This window comes from Fusarium flagelliforme, assembly GCF_020744385.1.
Source record: "Fusarium flagelliforme strain FIESC 12 MPI-CAGE-AA-0113 chromosome Unknown B0J16scaffold_5, whole genome shotgun sequence".
NCBI lineage: Eukaryota > Fungi > Ascomycota > Sordariomycetes > Hypocreales > Nectriaceae > Fusarium > Fusarium flagelliforme.
This window is the reverse complement of record NW_025763507.1, coordinates 1,695,232-1,716,363: the sequence shown is the minus strand read 5'-3', so window position 1 is coordinate 1,716,363 and position 21,132 is coordinate 1,695,232. Positions and strand designations below refer to the sequence as shown.

The following is a 21,132-nucleotide window of genomic DNA, read 5'->3' as shown; positions in this document are numbered from 1 at the left end:
TGTCTAAGCCTCACATATATCTTAGAACAATGCTTGCATAGGTAATGTAGACGGTAGACCCTTAGAAATTAGAATCGACTACTGTGATACTGTATAGTCTATGTGGTATGGATATTATGCCACTGTTTCGGCTATAGTATATTAGATGTCATATCACATGGTCGGGCTTGTTCCTGATCGACATTCTTAGCGCTCAACTCAATCAACCCCCTAACATATCCGTACATACAGTACATATCCGACACTTGCCAAGCATGACTCATGATGTCTATTAATTCTTCGCAGGGACTTGTCAGAGCTCAATAGGTGCCAAATAGATGGCAACCGCTGTCGTGCTTGTAGAATCATGCGTTGCTAACACTTTCGCATGATTACTCGAGTACTTCTCATTGATCAAGGTAGCTTTCTGACCCACGGGATCTCAGACTCACAACTTGCGAATACAACCAAGATCGAATGGCTTTCTTTAATAGAGCAATAACAACACTAGAATATGCATTTGCAATGTCCCCGATTCCAGCATAGATCCCAATCGCAGACGCTGTCCGTCCCAATCGCAACCACATTATTTAGTATACCCTTAACACCCAGCAACATCCATAGCTTTGAGCTTCAACCGTGTAACGCCTCATTCCGCCCCACGAGCCATACAGAACTAATCCACCCGTTCTCTTACCGACAGAGGTCTCGCAATTTGTTCTTAACTATTAAGTTGGAAGGGAAGGGGTATCGAAACTTGCGTAACCGCAACGAGTACGGATTCAAAAACAAAGGACCATGTCACCGATGGCCGGGAAGCGAGTCTGACCCGATAGACAGGATCACGTCATCCTAGTATGTTAGTCATCGCGCTTGCATTGCTTACCTACGCTGAAGATACCAGGGTGGATTTTAATGGTATGTGATGTGTTGCTTCGAGGAAACCGAAGTCTTACCACCAGGAACGACGCGGCGACAATGAGACTGAACAATGACATTCAAGAGCCATTTGTCAACAACTCAAGTCGTCAATGTGCGTCAATTTACCGGCAGCTGTTGATTTTAGTTATGATGAAGGGTGTTTAACGAGGTTGGGAAGTGGTTTTAGTTAGTTGGGTGAAAGGTTTCAAGGGCGACGGCGTTTGGCATCTAGGCAAAGTTAGTCAACATTAAGTTATAAACGAGGGATTGTATCGTACCTTGCTCGACTTCCACTTCATGTTCGTCATCGTCATCGCGGGATCGCTTACCGACAGCAGAGGGAGTGGTTGGCCCTTGATCGTCTGCCTCTGGTTCGTCCCTCCAGTCGATTTCGTTCAAGTCATTCTCCTCGACATCGACATTACCAGTCACCTCGGCTTCAGTAGAAACTTCGCCAAGATCAATGTTAAAAGCCGCTGCTTCTTCTTCTTCTTCCTGAAGCGTAGTCGTGGTGCTCGTGCCATTAGTCTGGGCGCTGATAGCTTCGGTTTCAACAAGGCAATCCTGTTCCGTCTGCTCCGCGACTTCGAGAATTACGTTGCCATTCACCTCAGCGTCATCATCCAACTCGAGATTGGCAAATGGGTCGACATCACTTGCAGCGCGTGCTGGGCAAAATTCGTCAGTTTCATTGAAAGAAAAGGCTGTACTGAAATCGGAGGCGGAATGTGCATGTTTGTAAGGGGAGGGGTTAGGAATTGGCATTCTGAGCTGTGGGCCGACAATGTGCCTTTCATTGCCCTTTAGGGATTGCCGATATACCGCTTCCTCTTGGTTGTGTTTTTCAACGTACTCTGAGACGCAGGCTCTGCAGAGACAGAAGCAAGGGAAGTAGCAACAAAGGGAATCGGTGGAGTGTGGGGTTGCTTTACCGTTTTGTTCATGGTCTTCGTTCTTGGTAGCTGCGTCAGCTTCTTCGACGACTTCTAGTAGTGCTTCGACGGCAGAAGCCTCGGTTGGCGATTCGACTCGAGTCTCGGCGTTAACTTCATAATCGTCTTGAGCATCTCCCTCGTGGCTGACCACCTCTTGTGCCCCAGGAACAGAGGTACTGAGGCTCGTAGGTTCCGCTGTTGAATACTCGTCATTGACTTCCGCTTCATCTGCCTCATTATAATCACCATCGCGGCTTTGTTCTTCGTCGGGATACTCATCAACCGGGCTGTCGAACTCGTCTAGCTCCTCGTGAACGCCGTCAATTGTCGCAGCTGTTTGGAGTATGCTTGCGTCAACCGTCGCAGGAGTTTCAAAGAGGTGGATAACTTCGTCAAGTCCTTTGCCGGCGGCAGCACTCTCAATGAGCGATTCCAGACGCTTCTCTGTGTTGGGTTTAGTAAAGAGATATGTATAGAGTGTTCGTGAACTATCAGGATCTTGGTTCTTGATAAGAAGGTCGAAAATCTCAAGGATTTGACGAAAAGTGACATTTGACATGAGTTCGCCCTTGGTTGCCTAGAACGTACGTTAGCAGGGTCTCGGTTGAAGGTTAAGCTCATCTCTCACTTCTGAAATTTCGAGGCCAAGCTCGTCGACCTGGAGTACCAAGTCATCATCCATGGCGACCTCGTTCTCTAGCTCATTTCGAAGACCAGCTAGCAGTTCCTCAAGTGGCTGATCGAGGACCGATGTGTCGGCAAAAAAGCTATTGGTGGTGGTAGAAAACATAGGGAATTCATCTCCCTTATACTGTACCGTAATAGCAGGGAAATCATCACTTGACTTCTCATTCAAGTCCTCATCAGAAGCTGGATCGTTTGCATATCCCGGCTCGCGCATCTCGTCTTCATTGTGTGCATCTGAGTCATTCTCGCCCGTGTGATAAGTATGGACCTCAGCAGTTTCATCATAATCAAGGGTCCCATAATCTTGTCCCATCCCAAGATCCGCGGTCTTTTCGTGACTGGTTACGAAGTCCTCTTCACGAAACTCTTCGTTGCCTTCAATAGCATGTGCTTGCGCGTCCTCATCCACAGCCAGGTCTTCAACCTCAGTACCATCAAATGCAACCACCTCATGGTCGATTATTGCTTCAGGTGGGCTCTGGGGTCCATAATGGTTGTCGTGACTACTTGAGGTATGTCTTTCTTCTTGAACATGTTCAGCGTCGTCCCGCTCAATTACAGGGGTACTATTTCCAGCGTGGTGACTTCCATGGTCTGTAGCAGGTTCGGGTGCATGCTCTTCCCCGGACTCTGTTGGCTGGCTGGTAGGGTCTGCGGTCGCATCTTGCTGAGATGGGGTGTGCTCTGTCTCATCTTCATATTCATAATCGATTTCGTGCGCAGATACATGGTCTTCTGATACATCATCTTCTTGAATAGCCGTTTCGTTCACATCTTTGGCGTTTGCTTCTTTTTCTTGGTTGCCGTCGTCAGAAAACTGTGCTTTAGCAGCAGGTTCTCGGGCTGGAAATTCAGGAGCCTCGCTCACTTTGTAGGCCACATCTTCTCGACTGTATGCTATGTCCTCGACATCGTCCAGGTTGATTTCGACGTCTTCGCCCATCATCCCATTCATCTCATAGGCGTGATGGTTCAGATCATCCCCATCTTCTTGCATCTCTCTGTCTACTGTTTTGAGATTGTCGTCGTGCTCCTGAAGGTTTTGGTTGGAGTCGGCCATGTCGGTATCAAAATCGATCATATCTTCTTCGGCTCGGCCGTCCAAGCCCGACTTAGCCATATCGAGATCCATTTCGATCTCTGTCATGTTCTTCTGGTGCGTTTGAGTATTAAAAATACTTCAAGGTGAACGAGCTAGGGAAAGATGCACGAATTCGGAAATGAAACTTTGCGATATACAGCAAGGAAGAATGGTACAGAAAGAAGGAGTAAGATCGAAGTCGCTGTAAGGGTGCGAGTTTGGCGTAGACTGCCGACGCGGGTGATAGGTCGGATCAAAGAGTCAAAGACCAAGCCTGGATGGAAATGTAATTTAAGCTGGTATGCGACATTTGATTAGGCAGATCAGATTCTTTGTGTATGATATAGAAGGGCGTTCACGCGCGACGTCCCTGTGATGCGCTGTGTCTTGCGTTGCGGTTGCTCTGGTGGTAGAAATAAATAAGGTTGCGTCAAGGTGAAAGGTCGAAGTTGGCCATCCAATCTCAAAACTGTAGGTGCCTGGGAAATCATACCTACTAAGGTACCTAGTGGTTCGGTTAGTACTTAAGAGGTTCTAAGGTACCTACCCACCTTAGTACCTTAGTAGGTACCGTAGGTGGTGATTCACTAGGCGACTTTTAGCAGCATGTGGGCCCCAGAAAGGCTGAACTGAACGTCACCCAGCGAGAGGCTGGCCTTTGCCATAATAAGACTAGCGTCAGTAGCTTAGCTGCTTTTCGTTGTTCCCCCTTCCATCATAACAGCTTCTTCCAGGTGGCCTGTAAGAGGGTAGTACGTACCTCTCTACCAGGCTCCTGCACCTCCCACCGACTTGAATATTGGCCCGCTCTATCTAACATCCAGGGGACGAACATTCAACAACTTGCAAATCACATCGCAATCAATAAAATCTGCTCGAATTAGCCCGCCAAGATGGTGCGCAACATCTATAATCATCACCCCTGTTTACACAATGTGCTCATATTACCTAGGTCGTCCTTGCGGCTTCGATTTGCACCCGCGGAGGGAAAGCTGTCCTCTCGAGACAGTTCCGAGAGATGCCACGATCACGCATAGAAGCTCTTCTTGCCTCGTTCCCCAAACTCGCCGATAGCGGTACACAGCACACGATCGTCGAACAAGACAATGTCCGATTTGTTTATCAACCCCTCGACGAACTTTACATGGTTCTCATCACCAACCGCCAGTCGAATATTCTGCAGGACATCGACTCTTTGCACTTGTTTGCACAGGTGGTCACCAGCACCTGCAAGAGCCTGGACGAGCGCGAGATCGTTAAGAATGCCTACGAGCTGCTCAGTGCTTTTGATGAGCTCGTCACCCTTGGTTACCGCGAGAACTTGACCATTAGCCAAATCAAGACATTTCTTGACATGGAGAGTCATGAGGAGCGCATCCAGGAGATTATCGCAAGAGTAAGCCACTTTCTTTGGGTTTAATAGGCTCTTCTTCGCACTCAGAATCTCACAGTTGCATAGAACAAAGAATTGGAGGCCACCGAGGAGCGAAAACGAAAAGCGAAGCAGCTTGAGATGCAGCGCAAGGATGCTGCTCGCAGTGGTCGTCCTGGTGGTATGGGTGGTATGGGCAGTAGTGGCGGCATGCCCCGAAGCCCCTCTTATCCCTCATACAATCCTCCCTCGCAATCGAATACCAGCACATACGACTCGTACGAGGCTGAGAAGAACAAGTCTTTCGGCAAGTAAGTATGGTCCGTTTTCTACATGGAAGCAAGCGATTAACAATTTGAAGACCCTTGGCTCCCAAGGCCAAAGGTATGCAGTTGGGCAAGAAGTCTAAGACGACCGATATGTTTGAGCGAGTAAGGGGTGACATGGGCAGCGAAATCGACAACTCACCTCTTGTTACGCCCGCGCCTGTACAGCAAGCTGAAACACCAGAGCCTCGCATTTCGTCGACCCTTGATCGCGATGCCATTCACGTCACCATTTCAGAGGCTATTTCAGCCAAGCTTTCTCGAGAGGGTGCTGTCAACTCTCTAGCTATCAGTGGTGATCTTGTTCTCAGAATTTCAGACCCCAGCCTTACGAAGATCAAGCTTGGTCTCCAGGCCGTTCCATCTCACGGAGTCCAATTCCGTACTCATCCAAACGTTGACCGAAATCTCTTCAACGGCTCTAAGATCATTCAGATGAGCAACACTGCTCGAGGATTCCCAGTCAACAATGCCGTCGGTGTTCTGCGATGGAGAGCCTCCCCCAAGGTTGACGACCCCAGCGCGTGCCCGATCACATTCACGGTCTGGATTAACAAGGATGCGGACAAGTACAACATTACAGTTGAGTATGAGTTGACAGGTGGCGATGCTTTAAATGATGTCAGTGTCGTTGTTCCTTACGCGGGCAGCGAGCCTGTTGTTTCTAGCTTCGATGCTACCTATGATGTTTCTGGAGACGCGATCGAGTGGTCTATTGGTAACGTGGATGAGGAGAACCCTAACGGCTCATTCGAATTCGAAGCTGAGTCTGGCGATGAGAATGATTTCTTCCCGATGACTGTCCGCTTCAACAAGAGCACGCCATACATCGATGTCGACGTGAGTTTTTACTGCAAAGAAATTGTAGGACGGTTTGCTAATCATCCAAAAGGTCAACACCGCGTCTCTTCTGGAGGAGGAGGAGGAGGTGACATTCTCCAAGGAGATCAAGTCTCATGCAGACAACTTCTTGGTAGAATAGATGGAATCCAAAAGTCTAGTCTTCCGAATTTCAGACAGCTTTCTGGTCGAGTTTGGTCCATAAAAGGGAAGGGATATGTGTATTTGAGTAGAGCTGGGGATAGACATTAGTAGCAGTGTCTTGGCTGGTCTAGAACCTAATGGCGCAACGACAATTGATGTTCACATGTTTTGGTGATTTTGTCGGAGATCCAGTGTTCCTTAACATTAGAGTCAGTATTGATGAAAGCATAAATGTCGAAATATCCATATGTATAAGAACCTTCAGGCAATGGGGCGGGTTGCCTGGACTGTAAAGCATAGTGCGAGTTGTCTTCGGGCGCACAGTGTGTGTTTCCATGAATTTGGTACTACGGACTCGCAAACAATCACGGTGGGTAGCTATAACTTGGACATCAGCACTTTGTTCGTACATCGCAAATACCAGTGTTCCACATCTAGATTACGGGGATGGTTATTCTGGTCTAGAAGTTGACTCATGCGCTGCGTCAAGAATAACGGAAACTATGGCGCAGCAAAATCAGCTCGCGCTCTTCAGCGTGACCGAGTTCCAGGACAGGGCGCCTGATGGGTATCCTGTGAGCTGTCCAACCCTCGATCTTTCTGCAATCTGGGACGCAGCAGACAGGCACCTTCTTGTGTACAGGCCGTCAGGACAAGTCGTCTCCAAGATCCATCAAATTGGTACACCAGGTCAGAAGGCACCCGACGTGCAAGCAGTCACTTGGAGATCTGATGGTTAGTAAGGAGGGGTCCCTCCGTCCAGAAACTCTGCTTACACGCTGTTCACAGGCCAATTCCTTGCTGTTGGATGGAGCGATGGCTTTGTCCGACTGATGGGACTCGAAAACAACAAGGCTGCCCATCATATTAAAGTTGGAGACACATCCGGGAACAAGATCACACACATCGGTTGGGCGAGCAGTAGCATTGCTGGCAAGAGTTCGAATGCGGTATCTCGAGCCCTGGAAAATAACTTGGATGAAGACTCAGTACTAGGTGGAGATGGTCTTCCGTTAGATCTCCCACGAGAATTGACGTTCCTGGAAGTCGACACGGCCTTGCCCAAGATCAGCCCTCTCCCGAACAGTAGTGCTGGCTCAGGGTATGTCTTTTACCGCGCAGGCAAAATCGATCTACTGACAGACCGTGGTTAGAGAAGACGCATTGGTGTTTACATTACGCACTGGCATAGACTTCCTTTTCCAACCCCCGAAGCCGGAGGAGTATGACCAAGTCAGCGTCATGATCGTTGGGACGAGTGATGGACAGCTCCAACTCAGCATCTATGACTCTTTCATCATCGGAAATTTCGTGTGCCCCAGTATTGACGCTTTATCAAGCTCACAGCTTGTCCTTCATGCTTCGCACCCGCAAGTATCAACCCAGGCATTGCTTGTTGCGAACAAAACAGATGAGCCAGCAGATGTGTATTTGGTGCCGATAGACCTGCCTTTCATATCGTCCTCCCCTATCAATCTCTCTCTTCTTGCTTCGAAATTAACTACACTCCAGAAACTTTTGAGATACCTTAAGCAATCACAGCTTCACATGCAAGTCGAGTGGCGAAACACGCGAGAGCTCCCTACAAGGTTTCTACGAAGTATTGAAGGTGATCTTGAAAACCTCGAGACTGGTCCACGAAGTGTCGTTTCAGCACTATACCACTTAGCGGTGACAGGTCATGCCTATGAACCTGTACGTGAGTGGCTTGTGGAAAGTCTGGCAGAGCGGGTAGGTGGATGCGTCTTTGGGCTGCCAGGACGATGGCTAAAATACCTAGGGACATAAACGATGGGATAAAGCGGTTGTCTCTGGGCTGGAAGGTCTTCGAAACTTAGTCCACGAGAATTTCCTTCCAGCTCTTGAGCGTTCCGCCATCATCTTGAGCAGGTTACGAGGTTTGGCTCAATACCACGACACCCGGGATGACATCGGATTTAATCTCCAGCAGATTAGCCGCCTGATGGACGTTGTTCAATGCCTCCAGCTTGTCGGCCACAAGGTTTTGATCAACGTGATGGATGAGCTTGAAAGCTTTGTCGCTTTTTCCACATGGCTTCGCTTCCAGATCGACCGACTAGCTTCGTCCAGCTCCATGAACGAAGAACTCACAGAAAAGGAGGCAACTATGGATGTAGGAAAGGTCCTGACCTATATCGAGCATTACCTTACCGACAGTCCCCTCAGAATCTTCTTCGATGAGATACCAAGCGAGGAGTATGAGCAGATTTGTGCGCATATAGAGAGCGACCCAAGTCTCCTTCACATTCTTGATCAACAGTTAGCAAAGTGGGAGAACAGCCTGCCCGGCCTGCAAGTTCTACCGCGTGTCGAGTTTCTGGTCTCGTACGCAACGAACCAGGCAAACAGCACATTCAAGGGTATTGCAGAGGCAAAGAAGCGCAGCGTCCGACTTGGAACCCCAATCAGACTTTCAACCGGCGGGGTTGTCTCACAAACGGATATGAGGATGAGCAAAACGAAAACCCAGGTACTTTCAGGTCTCCCTCCATGCGCTTCTGCTCTTTGCTGACTAAATTACTCTGCTAGGGAACAAGCGTTATGACGGCTTTGGCAGCAAAGGAGATCAAGAACGAAGGTATGTGACCCTCTAAGTATATATATAAAAGACAGTAGGTGTTAAACTGGTTCAAGTTCAAATTTTCTGTGTTACAATCGACATCATAAATGGCATCAGCTCCAATCGACCCCCAACGAGTTGTCGTATCGACCTCGATACACGTGTCCTTATCACATTCAAGTTTCTCAACGACGAAACACTTGTCATTCTGTGCAACGGTCCTGGTAAGATTACGATAATGTCGTATTTATAGCAAGGGCGCTGACCATATGTGTAAGATAATGCGCCGCAAGTGATTTGCGTACCTGTCCAACCAGACAGGCTCTCATATAGCGACTACGACCCTAGTATACCCAACAAAACATCCCGTGTGTCGGTTGATAGTTTCACGACATACTCCTTCCCTGAAACCTCAATAGCGAGGCCTTTGCGTCTGGAGGTAAATGACGGGAATAGTGTGAGGGGCGATATGCCTGCAAGAGTCTGTGTGCTGGAGAGCAATCGCACCACGCTGAAGACATTTGTGTTCCCCGGTCCTCAGTCTTGAAGTGTTGCCACTATGCACTGAAGAAAAGAAAAGTAAGAGTGGTCGAGGGACAAAACGACATGCATCGTTGGTGTTGACAGGTACGCTAGTATGAATAATTTACACGGTAAAATAAAAACATGAAAATTCCTGGTTTCGCCATAGCAATCGTCGGTCTACTGCCGAGGTTTGGTGATGTTAAAGAACTCGGTCAATCCCTCAACGACAGCCTCGACGTTCATGTTAACCAGAGGCATGCTATCGTACGAGTCTTCCTTCATGATGGCGACGAGCGCCAAATATCGATCTACCTCACGCAGCATGATGGGCTTGTTGCCATCGTGAAGGACAAGACAGCTCTCTGCGGTGTTGCATCCAATCTGTTTGTCTATGGGCGTGCTCCACGGCTCTCCTTCAAGACGGCGACGTCCCTCATCGCTACGCTGCCACGTCCCATAGACCTCGGTGATGTCGATGATAACATCGATATAGTCGCTACAAATCTCATAGCTGGCCATGTCAGCGGTAGCACTGTCGGTTGCGATGTAAATCTTGGTAAGGACATCGAAGAGGTATGCTTTTTCGAACCGACATGTACGGCATAGGTTGGTGAGCATTGACTCAAGCGTTCCCAGGCGAGGAATGAGCTTCTGAATCACCTTACTAAAGGCCTCAAAGATAGAGTGGTTGTAAATGGAGGTGAGATGGAAGGTGACAGGTGCATTCTCAAATCCGTGATCTGACAGCTCATCCTGGATACGAATGGTGATGTCACGCTGGATGTCGAGTTTGTAGTCGTCTGACAGACCGTCAACTTTGTGAATAAAGACCTCGATATTGATGTTGGGATAGGTTCGCTGGAGGAAGAGAATTGTGGTATTTAGGCGCATGACTGCCTCGAGATAGTCATCTTGGGCGTCAATGACCCAAATGAGGGCACCGATCTCGCTAAAGATGGCTTCGATATCAAAGCCAGGGTTTTCGAATACGTCGATTTGACCAGGAAAATCCCAGACTTGGAAGTCCATGAATGACCTGTAGGCGAGGATCAGTCTATGTGCAGATAGCCTAGGCAGTTAGCGATACGCACGCCATGGAGTCCTTTTGGATACGAGCAGTGGATTCGAGGAACAAGGTTTCATTAGGAGGTAGCTTATGGAAGACCACACTCGAGATGGATGATTTACCACTCCTGTAGGCAGAAGTTAACGATCACAATGCGCTACAGTATCGAACGATGACATACCTTCGTTGGCCCATCAGTAATAGACGTGGCTTCCCTTTGGGGGGTACGCCAATAGAATTGGGGCCGGGTGCGGTTGGTTTTTGCGCATCTGTCTTGGACACTGAAGCTCCGCTGAGTGACTGTTCAAAAAGACGTTGAAGGTTTAGCTGAGCTGGACTTGTTCCGCTGGCCGAGGTGTCATCTGCCTCATCAAAGGAACGTGCGAAATTATGAACAGGGGGGCTGAGGGACATGTTGGGGCATGGAAATAAATGGCTAGTGATGTGGGCAGTTTGGCGTTGAGGGAAGGATGTTGTGAACAGGAGGCAGAAAGCAATGCAAGCTCTGCTCGTTTCACTTGATACTGAGTAAAAAATCAGTTGTATCTCCAGGTTCCACTGAACTCAGTCTTGTTTTCCATGCCCTTTTCCTGGTCTCCTTCATCAGGTGCTGCCACTTGGCGGGTATGTCATGTCCCTGCCCGTCAATGGCCATAGGTTCACAGCAGTGACACTGGCCCTATCGACATTGATAGAACGCCAATAGCAAGAGCACCAACTAACTTGTTCTATTGCACAGGTCGTGGCCGTGTGAGCAAGTGACGGGGGTAGAAGGTTCCAGCCTGGTGTTGAAAAGGGATCAAAATGTCGAATTCTTGGAGTCATGCGCTCATGTCTAAACTCTATGTGCTTGGCCCGCGCGGCTCGAATCAAGGAAGCCTCGCATTGTATAAGAGGCGCGTATCTTCTCACTTGAGGTGACACAAATTCATCTTCGCAGTGGTGCAGCCAAGCGAGCCAAGGTCGAATCAGGAACGCTTCCTGTATTTCTGTGGCCAGCGCCACTACCAAGCACATGTTGTTTTTTTCTCCGTCACCTAAACTTGGTGACATTTCGGGAGCTAGCAAGTAGAGTAGAGGATCCTGGAGATACAAACAATATGAGGGCGTTGAAGATGTCGTGTTGAATTGGTAACACGAGAGGGGTCACGGGGCAAGTCAAGTCAAGTCAAGCGCACACTTGAGCGTTGAGGCAGGAGAGAAAAGACGCGTCAAGCAGAGTCTTCTTACCTCCATATTTGTCTATAGAGCCTGGTTGTTTTTTCTGTGCTTGTGCTTCACGATAAGGCTCGATATCCTCTTCTGTGGCCGCCTCAGGTCTGCGAGAACAGAATAGAGCTGAGCTGGGCTGGGCTGGTCGAGGCGAGGCTGAGGCTCAAAAGTTGATTGCTGCGCGCTGAATGACTATATCGAAACGAGGTTCCCTGACCTTGCGTTTGACTGGTTGTTAAGAGATACTGTGCGTTGTTGATATATACCTCGTTTGTCGAGACTGATGTAAGGTGAGTGATTGATTGTTGTTTACTACTAAGTAAAGGTAGTAGGTACTAATTCTCCGGACAAGACGGGACGGGAGCTATGACTCGGCCAACCTGTGCTGAGACTCCCTGTAACCTGCTGAAGGGCATTGCTGTACCTCCACTACATACCTACCCTAGATAGTACCTACCTAGATAATTTCTATCATCGAGAAACAGAGACCACCTAACTTTGTACTCGGCTTTATGGGTTCGAACAAGTTATTGTTTATTCTGACTCAATACAAGGGGAAACACTGATGTTTCAATACCCGCCTTACGTTTCTCTATCCGCTGTCCGACTCGAAGACCTGGGGAACAAGGCTTGAATAAAACTCTTTCTGCGCTTCACCATCTTTGGTTTGTCGCTCCCAGTGGTTGCCTCATTCTGAACCTGAACCACATTGCTGCCAGCCGCAAGATACTCCGTAGATACAATCGCAGGTATGCCATGTGGCTGCGGTGCCTTGCTCCTCGTTTCTCGAAACGCCTATACTCAACTTGTTCAGAAACCGGACTTCTCACCCTAGGGTGACGGATATACCGAGGGATTCCTCACCTTGCTTGACCTTCGCCTCGGAGCTCTGACAGATGCTCGCCGTTCAGTTGTTGCTTGCATCCGCTCTTTAGCATCTGCTATCTCTCCAGCAACAGTGTTGCCCTTCCATCCAGCGCAGTCCTCGGCAACAGGTACAAATCTGAGATAACCTCTTGGTGCTGGAATTCCCAGTGCTTGCTCCATGTGCCTCTGCAGGAGAGCAACGTTGCGCTTGTTTGCTGCAGGTTGCATGTCGCGAGTGAGTGCTTCGATCTTGATGGTGTAGGAGGGATCACAGCTGCCGCCAAATTGGATACAAATACCATGCTGGAGCGTTATCATAATGCACGATGCAGGGCGGTTGTATCGTATCGACAAGTACTCCGACAGTTCACTGATGAAAGTGAACTCGTCTTCAATCTTGGGACACAACAGTTAGAGGATCATCATCCTATACCTACAATCAATTGGATGTCAATCACTCACGATGACGTTGGTCTTGATCTCTGCCAATACAACAGACGAATACCGGATTCGATCTCCTACCTCGTCAGTCTGCTTCAGTGAGACAACTTCATCAGAAATATCCCGTCTTCGAGAGAGGATGGGCAACGAATGCTTTCTTGTCACTTTGCTGGCGTCCCCAGAGACGATCTGCCCAACATCTCTCGAAAGCCGTTGATCACTCTCCAAAACAGGATCTAGACTTGGCTTGCTCAGCCTCGGCTTGACTCTTCGCTCGCCCGGAACTAGCCTAGGAGCTGGCATAGGACTCGAGGGCTCCTGCTTGGGCCTTGGCCTTGGCTTCGAATTGGGCGATTGGGTTGGGGGGTTGATTGGAACAGAAGGTATAGTCATGACTGGTGATAGATGCATTGCGCCAACCGACTATCCCTAAGCTGAGGAAGGGCTTCACAAAAGGGGAGGATTGATCATGAGCAAGGTGGGTTATGATGTGCCGTAGAAGGCTTGGGTTTGTTGTGTACAAACTGCTTGTGCTCCCTCACCTCGTCAGGAACACCAGACCGGTATTGTTTTGCGGCCCTTCAATAATAGTCGAACAAAGAGTAATATCGTGTCACGTCCTGAGACCAAGCAATATACATGACAAGGGCTAGCTGCAGTGCAGACGAATGTCAGTAAGCACATTTTGACGTTGTGCACTAGACAAAGAGGTCATCAGGAATATAAACGCATGTGCTAGCCTAGTAGCTGGTTTAAATACAGTACAGTACGGTACTGTGTTCTTTCAGGTCGGAAAGCAGACGGGAACCAGAATCAATAATTGGACAGGCCTCCTGCTCGTCAGAGGGTATTACAATTACAATAACAATAACAATATATGCAGGCTTCCTTTCTCCTGTTGCGTGTATATGCGAAACGCCTGTGAGACGCAATCACTACCTATGCACATCAAGCAAGCGACGATGCGTTACGGCCTTACTCACTAGGGTCCATGCCTGTTGCCCAACAAGGATCCATTTCGATCTCTAGGCGGATAAAGCATCCAAAGGTCTCTGACTCACTGTAGCACTTGGATGTCGTTGTGATGCAAGTGGAGATGCCAAAGACAATCACATGGAAGTTGTCGGAATTTAAATTATATCCAATGCCACCCACCACCAAATTTATTTGATTCGGTGATCGATCAATCACAGCATCGACTGGGCTGGAATTGAAGTGAACGCTAGGCATGACCGAGCTGCTGGGTTCTGGGTCTTGTTCTGTCTCAGTGTGGGGGTAGGTAGGTGTGTAAAAAGAAAAGCAATAAATAGGTAGTATCCGTTATTATTATGCACATGTCAAACTCCAGCGAACTTCTCTTCTTTGTTCGAATGGGACGGAGCCAAACAGAACCTATAGTAATGTACCATGGAGACTTGTGTGCGTGTGTTATTCCGGCCAATCTCTGGCTGATCCCCCAATACTTCCATCCACATAGTAACTTCAACGTCTGATCGCCGACAGGCTCAGGCTCAGGCTCAGTCAGGCTCACCCATGCCATGTTATGATCTGAGCGGCTGAGCCCGAGCGAGTCCGAGTCCAAGCCCGAGCCCGAGAGCTTGGTAACTAACTCGGCTCCAGGAATTCAAACTCCAGACAAGGTAGGGCTTCCCGCTTTGCGCCCACGTCCGTCAGAGGTCATGCTGGAGCGTTTCTCCAGGACGAATTGATACGCCGCCAAGCCTAGGATGATAGCTTCCACGGGAACTAACATGACGACAAGCCCAACACTAGCCTTGCTCTGCTTGCAAAGTGTTCCGAAATGGGGCTGCATGGTCATGGTCACATCCTTCCAGCGACAGGTCCAGCTTTGGAGAGAATCGTTTGTGGTCGACGCGTTAACCCCGTAAAAGAAGGACATGGAGATGATGGCAGCAATCAACGCGATAGCTGGGGGCGTCAAGGTGATGATGACTTTAACAGCAGCGTTTCCGCGAACCTTGATGACCGTTAGTTCCGTGATTCAAACAAGTAGAAGCAAAAGCAAAACCAAAACCAAAAGCAAAAAAAAGAGAAAAGGAAAAAAAGAAACAGATAGGCAAATTATGTAGACTGGGGGTTCCTTACGGTCGGAATTTTGCCAGCGATCAGCGAAACGAGACTGACTACAACAACCAGGGCACCGCCGACTACCAGAGCTACTGTAGGGCGCATATCCAAGTTGGATGGCCATAGTTGCAGGAACCAATCCTCCGGAACGTAGGTAGCATGGTAGACAGCGATAGCATCTGCCGAAACACCAAGGATTGTCAGGCCAGCTGCAAGACCAAGAACTGTAAGGGCCAGTCGGGCACTGTCCATCAGACGATAGAGGCGAAAGTTGGGTTCTGTTCGAACTGACTCAACGTCTGTCTCAAAGTTAGAGGCCGAGATCTCGGTCTTGGTGCCGATGGAGATGTTTGTGGTGGTGGGTTCCATTCTGATAGATCAGTCTAGTACCTAGTCTAGGCAACGAAAGGAAAGCAAACTCCAAGACCGGCTGGAGAAAGGAATGAAATACAGTATAGACAGAAAGGAAAACAAGAGAAGAAAAGAGGGGAGAAACCGAAATGTGAAGTGATAGCGATTGACCTAGACTCCAGATCGTGGGGATTTCGCCCAAAGATATAGGAAATATCGATTTCCACATCTTTGTTCAACAAGATTGGTAGATAAGGTAGTTTTAATTTTAAACGACGAACGCCATCACATCAACAACGAAAAAGACCAATTACATCAATCCAATCAAGGTAATTTGATTATTTTGAAGCGCCTATCCTATGCTGCTAGGCGCGCTGTTTGCTTTGCTGCAAGTAGTGTGAGACACTGGAGAAAGATGCTGTGCCTGGATTGGTCGGGGCTCTAAAACCAGGAGCTGAGTGACAGTGAGTGTGTTGCTTCCAGCGCTTACAAGACCTATTGACCAATCGAAAGATGCCTACATAATCATTCTTACCCGAAATGGTTGTCACCTTGAATCTATTTTGGTTCATGCCAAACCGTTGGCGTCAGCGGTTATGTACTTAGGTTGATAAGATACCTAGGTACCTAGGTCAGTACCTAGTCTACCTATTGAGATGAATTGAAAAGGAATGCCAAAGAGGTTTGCTTGTCACGTCACATGTCTGGTCACATGATCTGTCAGAAAAGCCACAGCATACGCCACAGCCCCACCCATCCGATTACTCCATCTTGTGGACCCCGAAAATATTCGGGCTAGACTTGGCATCATCCCGAAAGACAAAAGATGAATCAAAAGTTTTGGATGCAACGCCCTTTTCAATTTCAGCTCTGCGGATACCGTTCCAGCCTACCTACGGCCAAACCGCAACGTTTGTTCGGTCTGTGACGCATCCGAGATGAGGCTTGACGGATTGCTTTTGTTCATCTATTAGGTTGAGGGCTTGTGCCTTGAGGCTGCATGATGGATGACATTGTCACACTGTACTAACTAGACTATAGTACCTAAGGTACTTACCTATCTTTCTGCATCGTGTCGTACCTGCAGTGTCCATGATGGGATGATGACATGAACTGCCGGGCACATCAATGCGGCCTGACAGTTATCTTGATATATACAGGGACTCACGGCGCAGCAGACAACAAGGATCAAGCAATGAAACCAGAATCGATTGGATTGCTTGGAACAATCAACATCATCGAGGCTCCGCGGTGGTTAGATCAGAAAACGCGATCAACGGGCTCGGCCGATGGGTGATGCGATGCGATTAATCCAATGTGTGGTGATTTATCACAACCAATCAACACTTGGCTTGAATCTTTATTTGACGTTGGCATGCGCCAAGCGCCAGGAGCTTCGAACCCAACCCTGCCAACATCACGAGCTTCTCAAAGGGAAAGAGCTTAGCTTCGGTGCTGCGGTACCAACCCTCCGTCTCTCTGGCTGCGAGGCGTTGCGGATGATCGACAGTAGCGTTGTCGCCGGTTCCGGTTAGAACAAAAAAACACCAACAAAGCCGCAGAATAGACGAGTCAATCAGAATCGATTGAGCAGGGGATGGGTCTGACAGAGATCCCTAACGTTCAGTAATCGGAAATACAGAACCTATGACACTAAGACATCTACAAGGCCTCGCAAACCTAGATGTTGGATCCTGCATTGAACTCGACTGAATAGCTGAGACAACATACGGAGACCGGCATTGCATCCTTTCCTAACAAACGGCCAGCCTGACACTAACATCGAAGATAAACTGTTTCCCCATTGGTGGACTCAAGGATAAGTACTGTATCCGTACATCCAACCAATGTATAGTATAGTACTGTGCAGTGTACAGGGCCCGACCCTGGTTTCTTTATACCTTGAAGACTGAGACTTGGAGATGCAGATCTGGTGCAGCTGTTAATTACGGGGTACCAAAAGATCGATACACATCTTCAAAAGGCCCACCTCGTTGATTTGAGGGCAGCTGAAGGACAGCCAAGCGTTGTTGATTATGGGGGTATTTGAAGAATGTACCGAATCTTGCGAGCACATACAGTATATAATTCCTTCTGCGCTCAGCAATGGGGTATGACAACTCATAAGAAAGCCTCAAGCAAACACGCCTAATGCAGTATTTATGTCCTGCAGATTGCAGCTACTTAGCGTATCCTGCTTCCGGGGACAGACGCGTTTAGGAGACCTGACGCTCAGGAACCTATCAACGACTTTGGAAGGAATAAGGTTCTTAGACAAGAACACTACTGTTGCCAAGTGCAGTACAGTACATACAGCACGTTCGACAGTCGCAGCTGTAGCATGACCAGCCAGGCTGGACTCCTGGACTCCTGGACCTCGAGTCCGGGCCTATGCACTGATAGCCATGAACGGCAGTAGGCACAACCGTATTAAACCCAGTGACGATTAAAAGGGCGGACAGGACGAGAACAGAAAAAAAGGCGCTACTCATAGACAGACACCTGTTGGGGGTACTAGTTACTCAGCGTTGCTCGAAAGGGAAAACAAGAGATCAAGATGATAATAATATCTCTCGCGGATCGAAATAGAATCATATCATATGAGACATGAGAAGTATTCGCATCTTTGGGTTTGTGAAGCTTCGGATCAACGGCCATCCGCAGGTAAAAAGTCAAGTCAAGTTAAGTCATGAATGACAGCGACCCATCCATCCCGTGGCATGATCCATGTCACTCCAGAAGAAATGACAAGTCTAGTCCCGAGTCCTGGCACTGGGATGATGGAGACGTCCAGATGGAAATGTTCCGGAGGGAATGGGCCATGTTGATTGGACAATATGCATCAAGGCTCATGTCTCCTAGGGCTTAATCCCTGACCCTGATCCTACACTACAGTACATACGTACATACGAATACAAATGAAGGAAAAGGGATGAACGTTTTTGGAAGACCAGAGGGCCAACGGTCTTGGCTACCTACCTACCTAGGTACTTGGGTACTGTATGTATTGTCCTTGTAGCTTGTTGGAAAAGTCTAGTCTGTTCAATCCCGCCCTTTCTCCCAATGGTGAATGGCGTCTCAGTGAGACACGGGTACATGCATTGCGTACCTAGGTAGCTAGGTAGGTAAGTAGTATAGCGGATAACATTGGAGTCGCAGCATTCGACATGTTCTGTGGCGGTCTTGAATGCGGCATAAGCGCAGGCTAGCACAAGACGGTGGAAGCGGCCATTCTTGATCCACCACTGGAGCTTTCTACAGTCCATACAGGGAGAATTATTAACCTAGAGATCTGAGCCTGATGGAGTAAGGGTTGATTCTCTCATTCTTCAGACTTAACTACGAATGGTAACTCTTGAGAGTGACACCCCCGTCTCTACTGTGCTGTACGTTATGTGTTGCTCCGGACCCGAGGAGTCGGTTTTGTCCGCGATGTGACTGTTCCTGGAGTTGAGGTGGTATCAGGCTTTATTCTACTCTGCTGAGCTGAGCTCGGAAATATCCATGTACGTAATTACAGTATGTTTGGGACGTTTCCGGCCTGTCAAACGGGTTCCCGTTGCTCCATGTAGACTTGGTACATAGTTATTTCTTTCATTTTTATTCCTGGTCAAGAGTCTACCTTATTGTTCGAGGGGCCGGGGAACTTGCAGGCAACTGTACATAGATTGGGGGAGTCTGTGGCTTAGAGGGCTGGGTCCGTCTGTTTCCCCCTTGGCCGAGGATCCATTTGTCCAGGGACCAATGGGTACCCTTTCCAGGATTGTTATTGCAATAGGCAAAGAAGAGATCAATTCACTTTGAATCATTGTTTGGTGCCGAGTATATCGACTTGAGGCTTTGGTTTGCATGGGGAATTAGCAGGCAAGGCCCGTAAGGAAGGATAATGGTAAGGGCATGGGCATGGGCATGGGCATGGATATGACATGGTCAAGGATATGGATACCGTAAGGGTACCTTGCAAGGATGAAGTTGGAGACTGGCCTGGCTGGACCTGGACCTGGACCTGGACCCGAACCTAGAAGTGAACATGGAGATGGAAAATGGGGATGGGGGTGGGAGATTGAGAAACACTCCCTTCCGAGTCCCTCCATCGTCATTCATCCTCTCACTCTCACTCTCATTGTTTGGTTTGGTTTGGTTTATTCACGTTGGTTATATTAGTATACGCTCCCTGCCCCTCCAATGTTTTCTTTACTTTACTTTATCTTTTCGATACTTTGTACAACCAAAGACTATTTATTACTACTTCCCTAAATCTACCTAAACTCTACGACAGACATTTAGACTCCCCACAATATTTAACATTCAACATTCAACATTCAACCTCTGGACTGGACCATGTCTTCTCCATTAATGTCTAGTCAGCTACCACCAGCCACTGACACTTTTGTAAGTTAACCCAAATCTTGGACAGGACTCGACAAAATCTCACACGATTGACTATTCAGCGAAACTTCTGTAAACTCCCTACAGAACTACGGCTGAAGATCTGGAACTACAATCTTCCACCCACACGCCTCGTCCCAATTCAATGCGGCTCCTCTTGGCCTGGCTGCTCAGATTCCCTCTCATGGACCGGCTGTACTTCGCCAGCGACCATTCCCGCCAACCTCCACGTCTGCGGCGAGTCGCGTAGTGAAGCTCTCAAGTACTACGGTCTTGGTTTTGGCTTCGCTCGTGGTCCTGGTCAAGTGTTTCTCGACCCCGAGCGCGACATCCTCTACTTTGGCCCTCGCCATGGCTACATGGCGGCAGACTCTCAATTCCAAACAATTATGTCCATGTGCGATCCTGAAGAACTCGCCCTTGTCCGACGCCTCGCCATAAATGATGCTCTATTCTGGGTTGATGAATCTTACCGCTCCATGACTGCAGCCAGTCTTAGCGTTGAACTGCTCCGGCGCATTCAGTCCCGCATGCCTGGTCTCGAAGAGATCTTCTTTGTTCCTCGCCCCGAAGAGTCGCGGGACTCGGAAGGTTACGTTGAGCCCACTATGGTCTATGCGCGCATGGCCCGCCAGATCCAGACTGCCCTTGCCACTCTGTGCGAGCAAACTCCCGGCTGGACACCTCCGTGCTGGAGAATTCTACCACTTAGTGCTTTTAAGAGCGTTGGCGCTGCTTGAGACTTCATACTCTTCTCCAGCGACTGAGCAACCAGCGACCTGCACGTTGTCTTGGCCGCCTACAACCTACGATTCCTTCTTTGAAACCAAAAGAACGTCGAGACGTTATACGACTCAGAGCCGCTTCCAGAGGCGAAAGCAAAAACGCTGAGCCGGAGCAACGGTATACACCCTCCGAGCGCCGCTTTCGCCCGTTGCGTTGCTTGGGGTGGGCGACATCCCCACGGCAAGCCATTTTGGGCTGCTGAACAGTCGTTTGCATGTGCCAAGTAAGCAAAAACTGCATCTGCTTGGAGGCCGAGATTGCGGTTGCGGTTGCAATTACTCGTATACCCATGATTGTTATATCATTTCTGCATGTTTAGGGAGGCCATTCTTCAGCGGGGACAACAGCACCGCAAAGCAGCGCCATCTTGTCTGCATCCTGGGAGACAGTCATATGATTCTTCTTTCCTCGTCTTTCATCTGAACCTGGAAATTCAGTTTGTGTCGTGTTGTACAAGCTGGGTGTCACAAATGGGAGCCGGCGTTTATGCGAACAATCTAGGGCATCGTCCCAGCCAATATTATGTGACGAAAGCCATCTC

At 48.6% G+C, this 21,132-nt stretch overlaps 7 protein-coding genes across 7 annotated transcripts; 3 read left to right on the top strand and 4 right to left on the bottom strand.

Moving 5' to 3' along the window:
* Positions 1-1,128: 1,128 nt before the first annotated feature.
* On the bottom strand, positions 1,129-3,669 carry B0J16DRAFT_271262 (uncharacterized protein; the record flags this gene model as incomplete). Its single annotated transcript, XM_046123573.1, has 2 exons — positions 1,129-2,412; positions 2,464-3,669. The coding sequence occupies 2 exons, from the start codon at positions 3,667-3,669 to the stop codon at positions 1,129-1,131; spliced, it is 2,490 nt and encodes an 829-aa protein (XP_045981267.1).
* Positions 3,670-4,375: 706 nt separating this feature from the next.
* On the top strand, positions 4,376-6,495 carry B0J16DRAFT_344676 (Mu homology domain-containing protein; the record flags this gene model as incomplete). The annotated part of the gene is made up of 4 exons (XM_046128193.1): positions 4,376-4,999; positions 5,063-5,286; positions 5,337-6,141; positions 6,194-6,495. Coding segments are annotated over exons 1-4 (1,492 nt in total), but the record flags the coding sequence as incomplete, so codon positions are not given.
* Positions 6,496-6,788: 293 nt separating this feature from the next.
* On the top strand, positions 6,789-9,413 carry B0J16DRAFT_270455 (anaphase-promoting complex, cyclosome, subunit 4-domain-containing protein; the record flags this gene model as incomplete). Its single annotated transcript, XM_046123545.1, has 7 exons — positions 6,789-7,020; positions 7,075-7,387; positions 7,440-8,016; positions 8,066-8,776; positions 8,836-8,884; positions 8,941-9,090; positions 9,145-9,413. The coding sequence occupies 7 exons, from the start codon at positions 6,789-6,791 to the stop codon at positions 9,411-9,413; spliced, it is 2,301 nt and encodes a 766-aa protein (XP_045981265.1).
* B0J16DRAFT_154874 (Gtr1/RagA G protein conserved region-domain-containing protein) lies at positions 9,194-10,965 on the bottom strand. The gene is made up of 3 exons (XM_046122111.1): positions 10,639-10,965; positions 10,483-10,584; positions 9,194-10,427 (listed from the first exon to the last, which is right to left on the bottom strand). Exons 1-3 carry the CDS (start codon positions 10,869-10,871, stop codon positions 9,569-9,571), a joined length of 1,194 nt encoding a protein of 397 aa, XP_045981264.1. The 5' UTR covers positions 10,872-10,965; the 3' UTR covers positions 9,194-9,568.
* Positions 10,966-11,997: 1,032 nt separating this feature from the next.
* On the bottom strand, positions 11,998-13,558 carry B0J16DRAFT_154859 (Tautomerase/MIF superfamily). The gene is made up of 3 exons (XM_046122109.1): positions 12,999-13,558; positions 12,534-12,932; positions 11,998-12,464 (listed from the first exon to the last, which is right to left on the bottom strand). The coding sequence occupies exons 1-3, from the start codon at positions 13,386-13,388 to the stop codon at positions 12,252-12,254; spliced, it is 1,002 nt and encodes a 333-aa protein (XP_045981263.1). The 5' UTR covers positions 13,389-13,558; the 3' UTR covers positions 11,998-12,251.
* Positions 13,559-14,601: 1,043 nt separating this feature from the next.
* On the bottom strand, positions 14,602-15,434 carry B0J16DRAFT_385904 (uncharacterized protein; the record flags this gene model as incomplete). The annotated part of the gene is made up of 2 exons (XM_046131538.1): positions 14,602-14,955; positions 15,084-15,434. 2 exons carry the CDS (start codon positions 15,432-15,434, stop codon positions 14,602-14,604), a joined length of 705 nt encoding a protein of 234 aa, XP_045981262.1.
* Positions 15,435-19,639: 4,205 nt separating this feature from the next.
* B0J16DRAFT_154774 (uncharacterized protein) lies at positions 19,640-20,726 on the top strand. Its single transcript, XM_046122106.1, has 2 exons — positions 19,640-19,808; positions 19,868-20,726. Exons 1-2 carry the CDS (start codon positions 19,758-19,760, stop codon positions 20,543-20,545), a joined length of 729 nt encoding a protein of 242 aa, XP_045981261.1. The 5' UTR covers positions 19,640-19,757; the 3' UTR covers positions 20,546-20,726.
* Positions 20,727-21,132: the final 406 nt, after the last annotated feature.

Coding starts and splice junctions, on each gene's coding strand:
- B0J16DRAFT_154874 (XM_046122111.1), bottom strand. CDS start 10,871: ATGTCCCTCAGCCCCCCTGTTCATAATTTCGCACGTTCCTTTGATGAG. Junction 10,585..10,638: donor TTACTGATGGGCCAACGAAG/GTATGTCATCGT, acceptor TTCTGCCTACAG/GAGTGGTAAATCATCCATCT. Junction 10,428..10,482: donor ATCCAAAAGGACTCCATGGC/GTGCGTATCGCT, acceptor CCTCGCCTACAG/GTCATTCATGGACTTCCAAG.
- B0J16DRAFT_154774 (XM_046122106.1), top strand. CDS start 19,758: ATGTCTTCTCCATTAATGTCTAGTCAGCTACCACCAGCCACTGACACT. Junction 19,809..19,867: donor CACCAGCCACTGACACTTTT/GTAAGTTAACCC, acceptor TTGACTATTCAG/CGAAACTTCTGTAAACTCCC.
- B0J16DRAFT_154859 (XM_046122109.1), bottom strand. CDS start 13,388: ATGCATCTATCACCAGTCATGACTATACCTTCTGTTCCAATCAACCCC. Junction 12,933..12,998: donor AGATCAAGACCAACGTCATC/GTGAGTGATTGA, acceptor TTGTGTCCCAAG/ATTGAAGACGAGTTCACTTT. Junction 12,465..12,533: donor CGAGGCGAAGGTCAAGCAAG/GTGAGGAATCCC, acceptor AGTTGAGTATAG/GCGTTTCGAGAAACGAGGAG.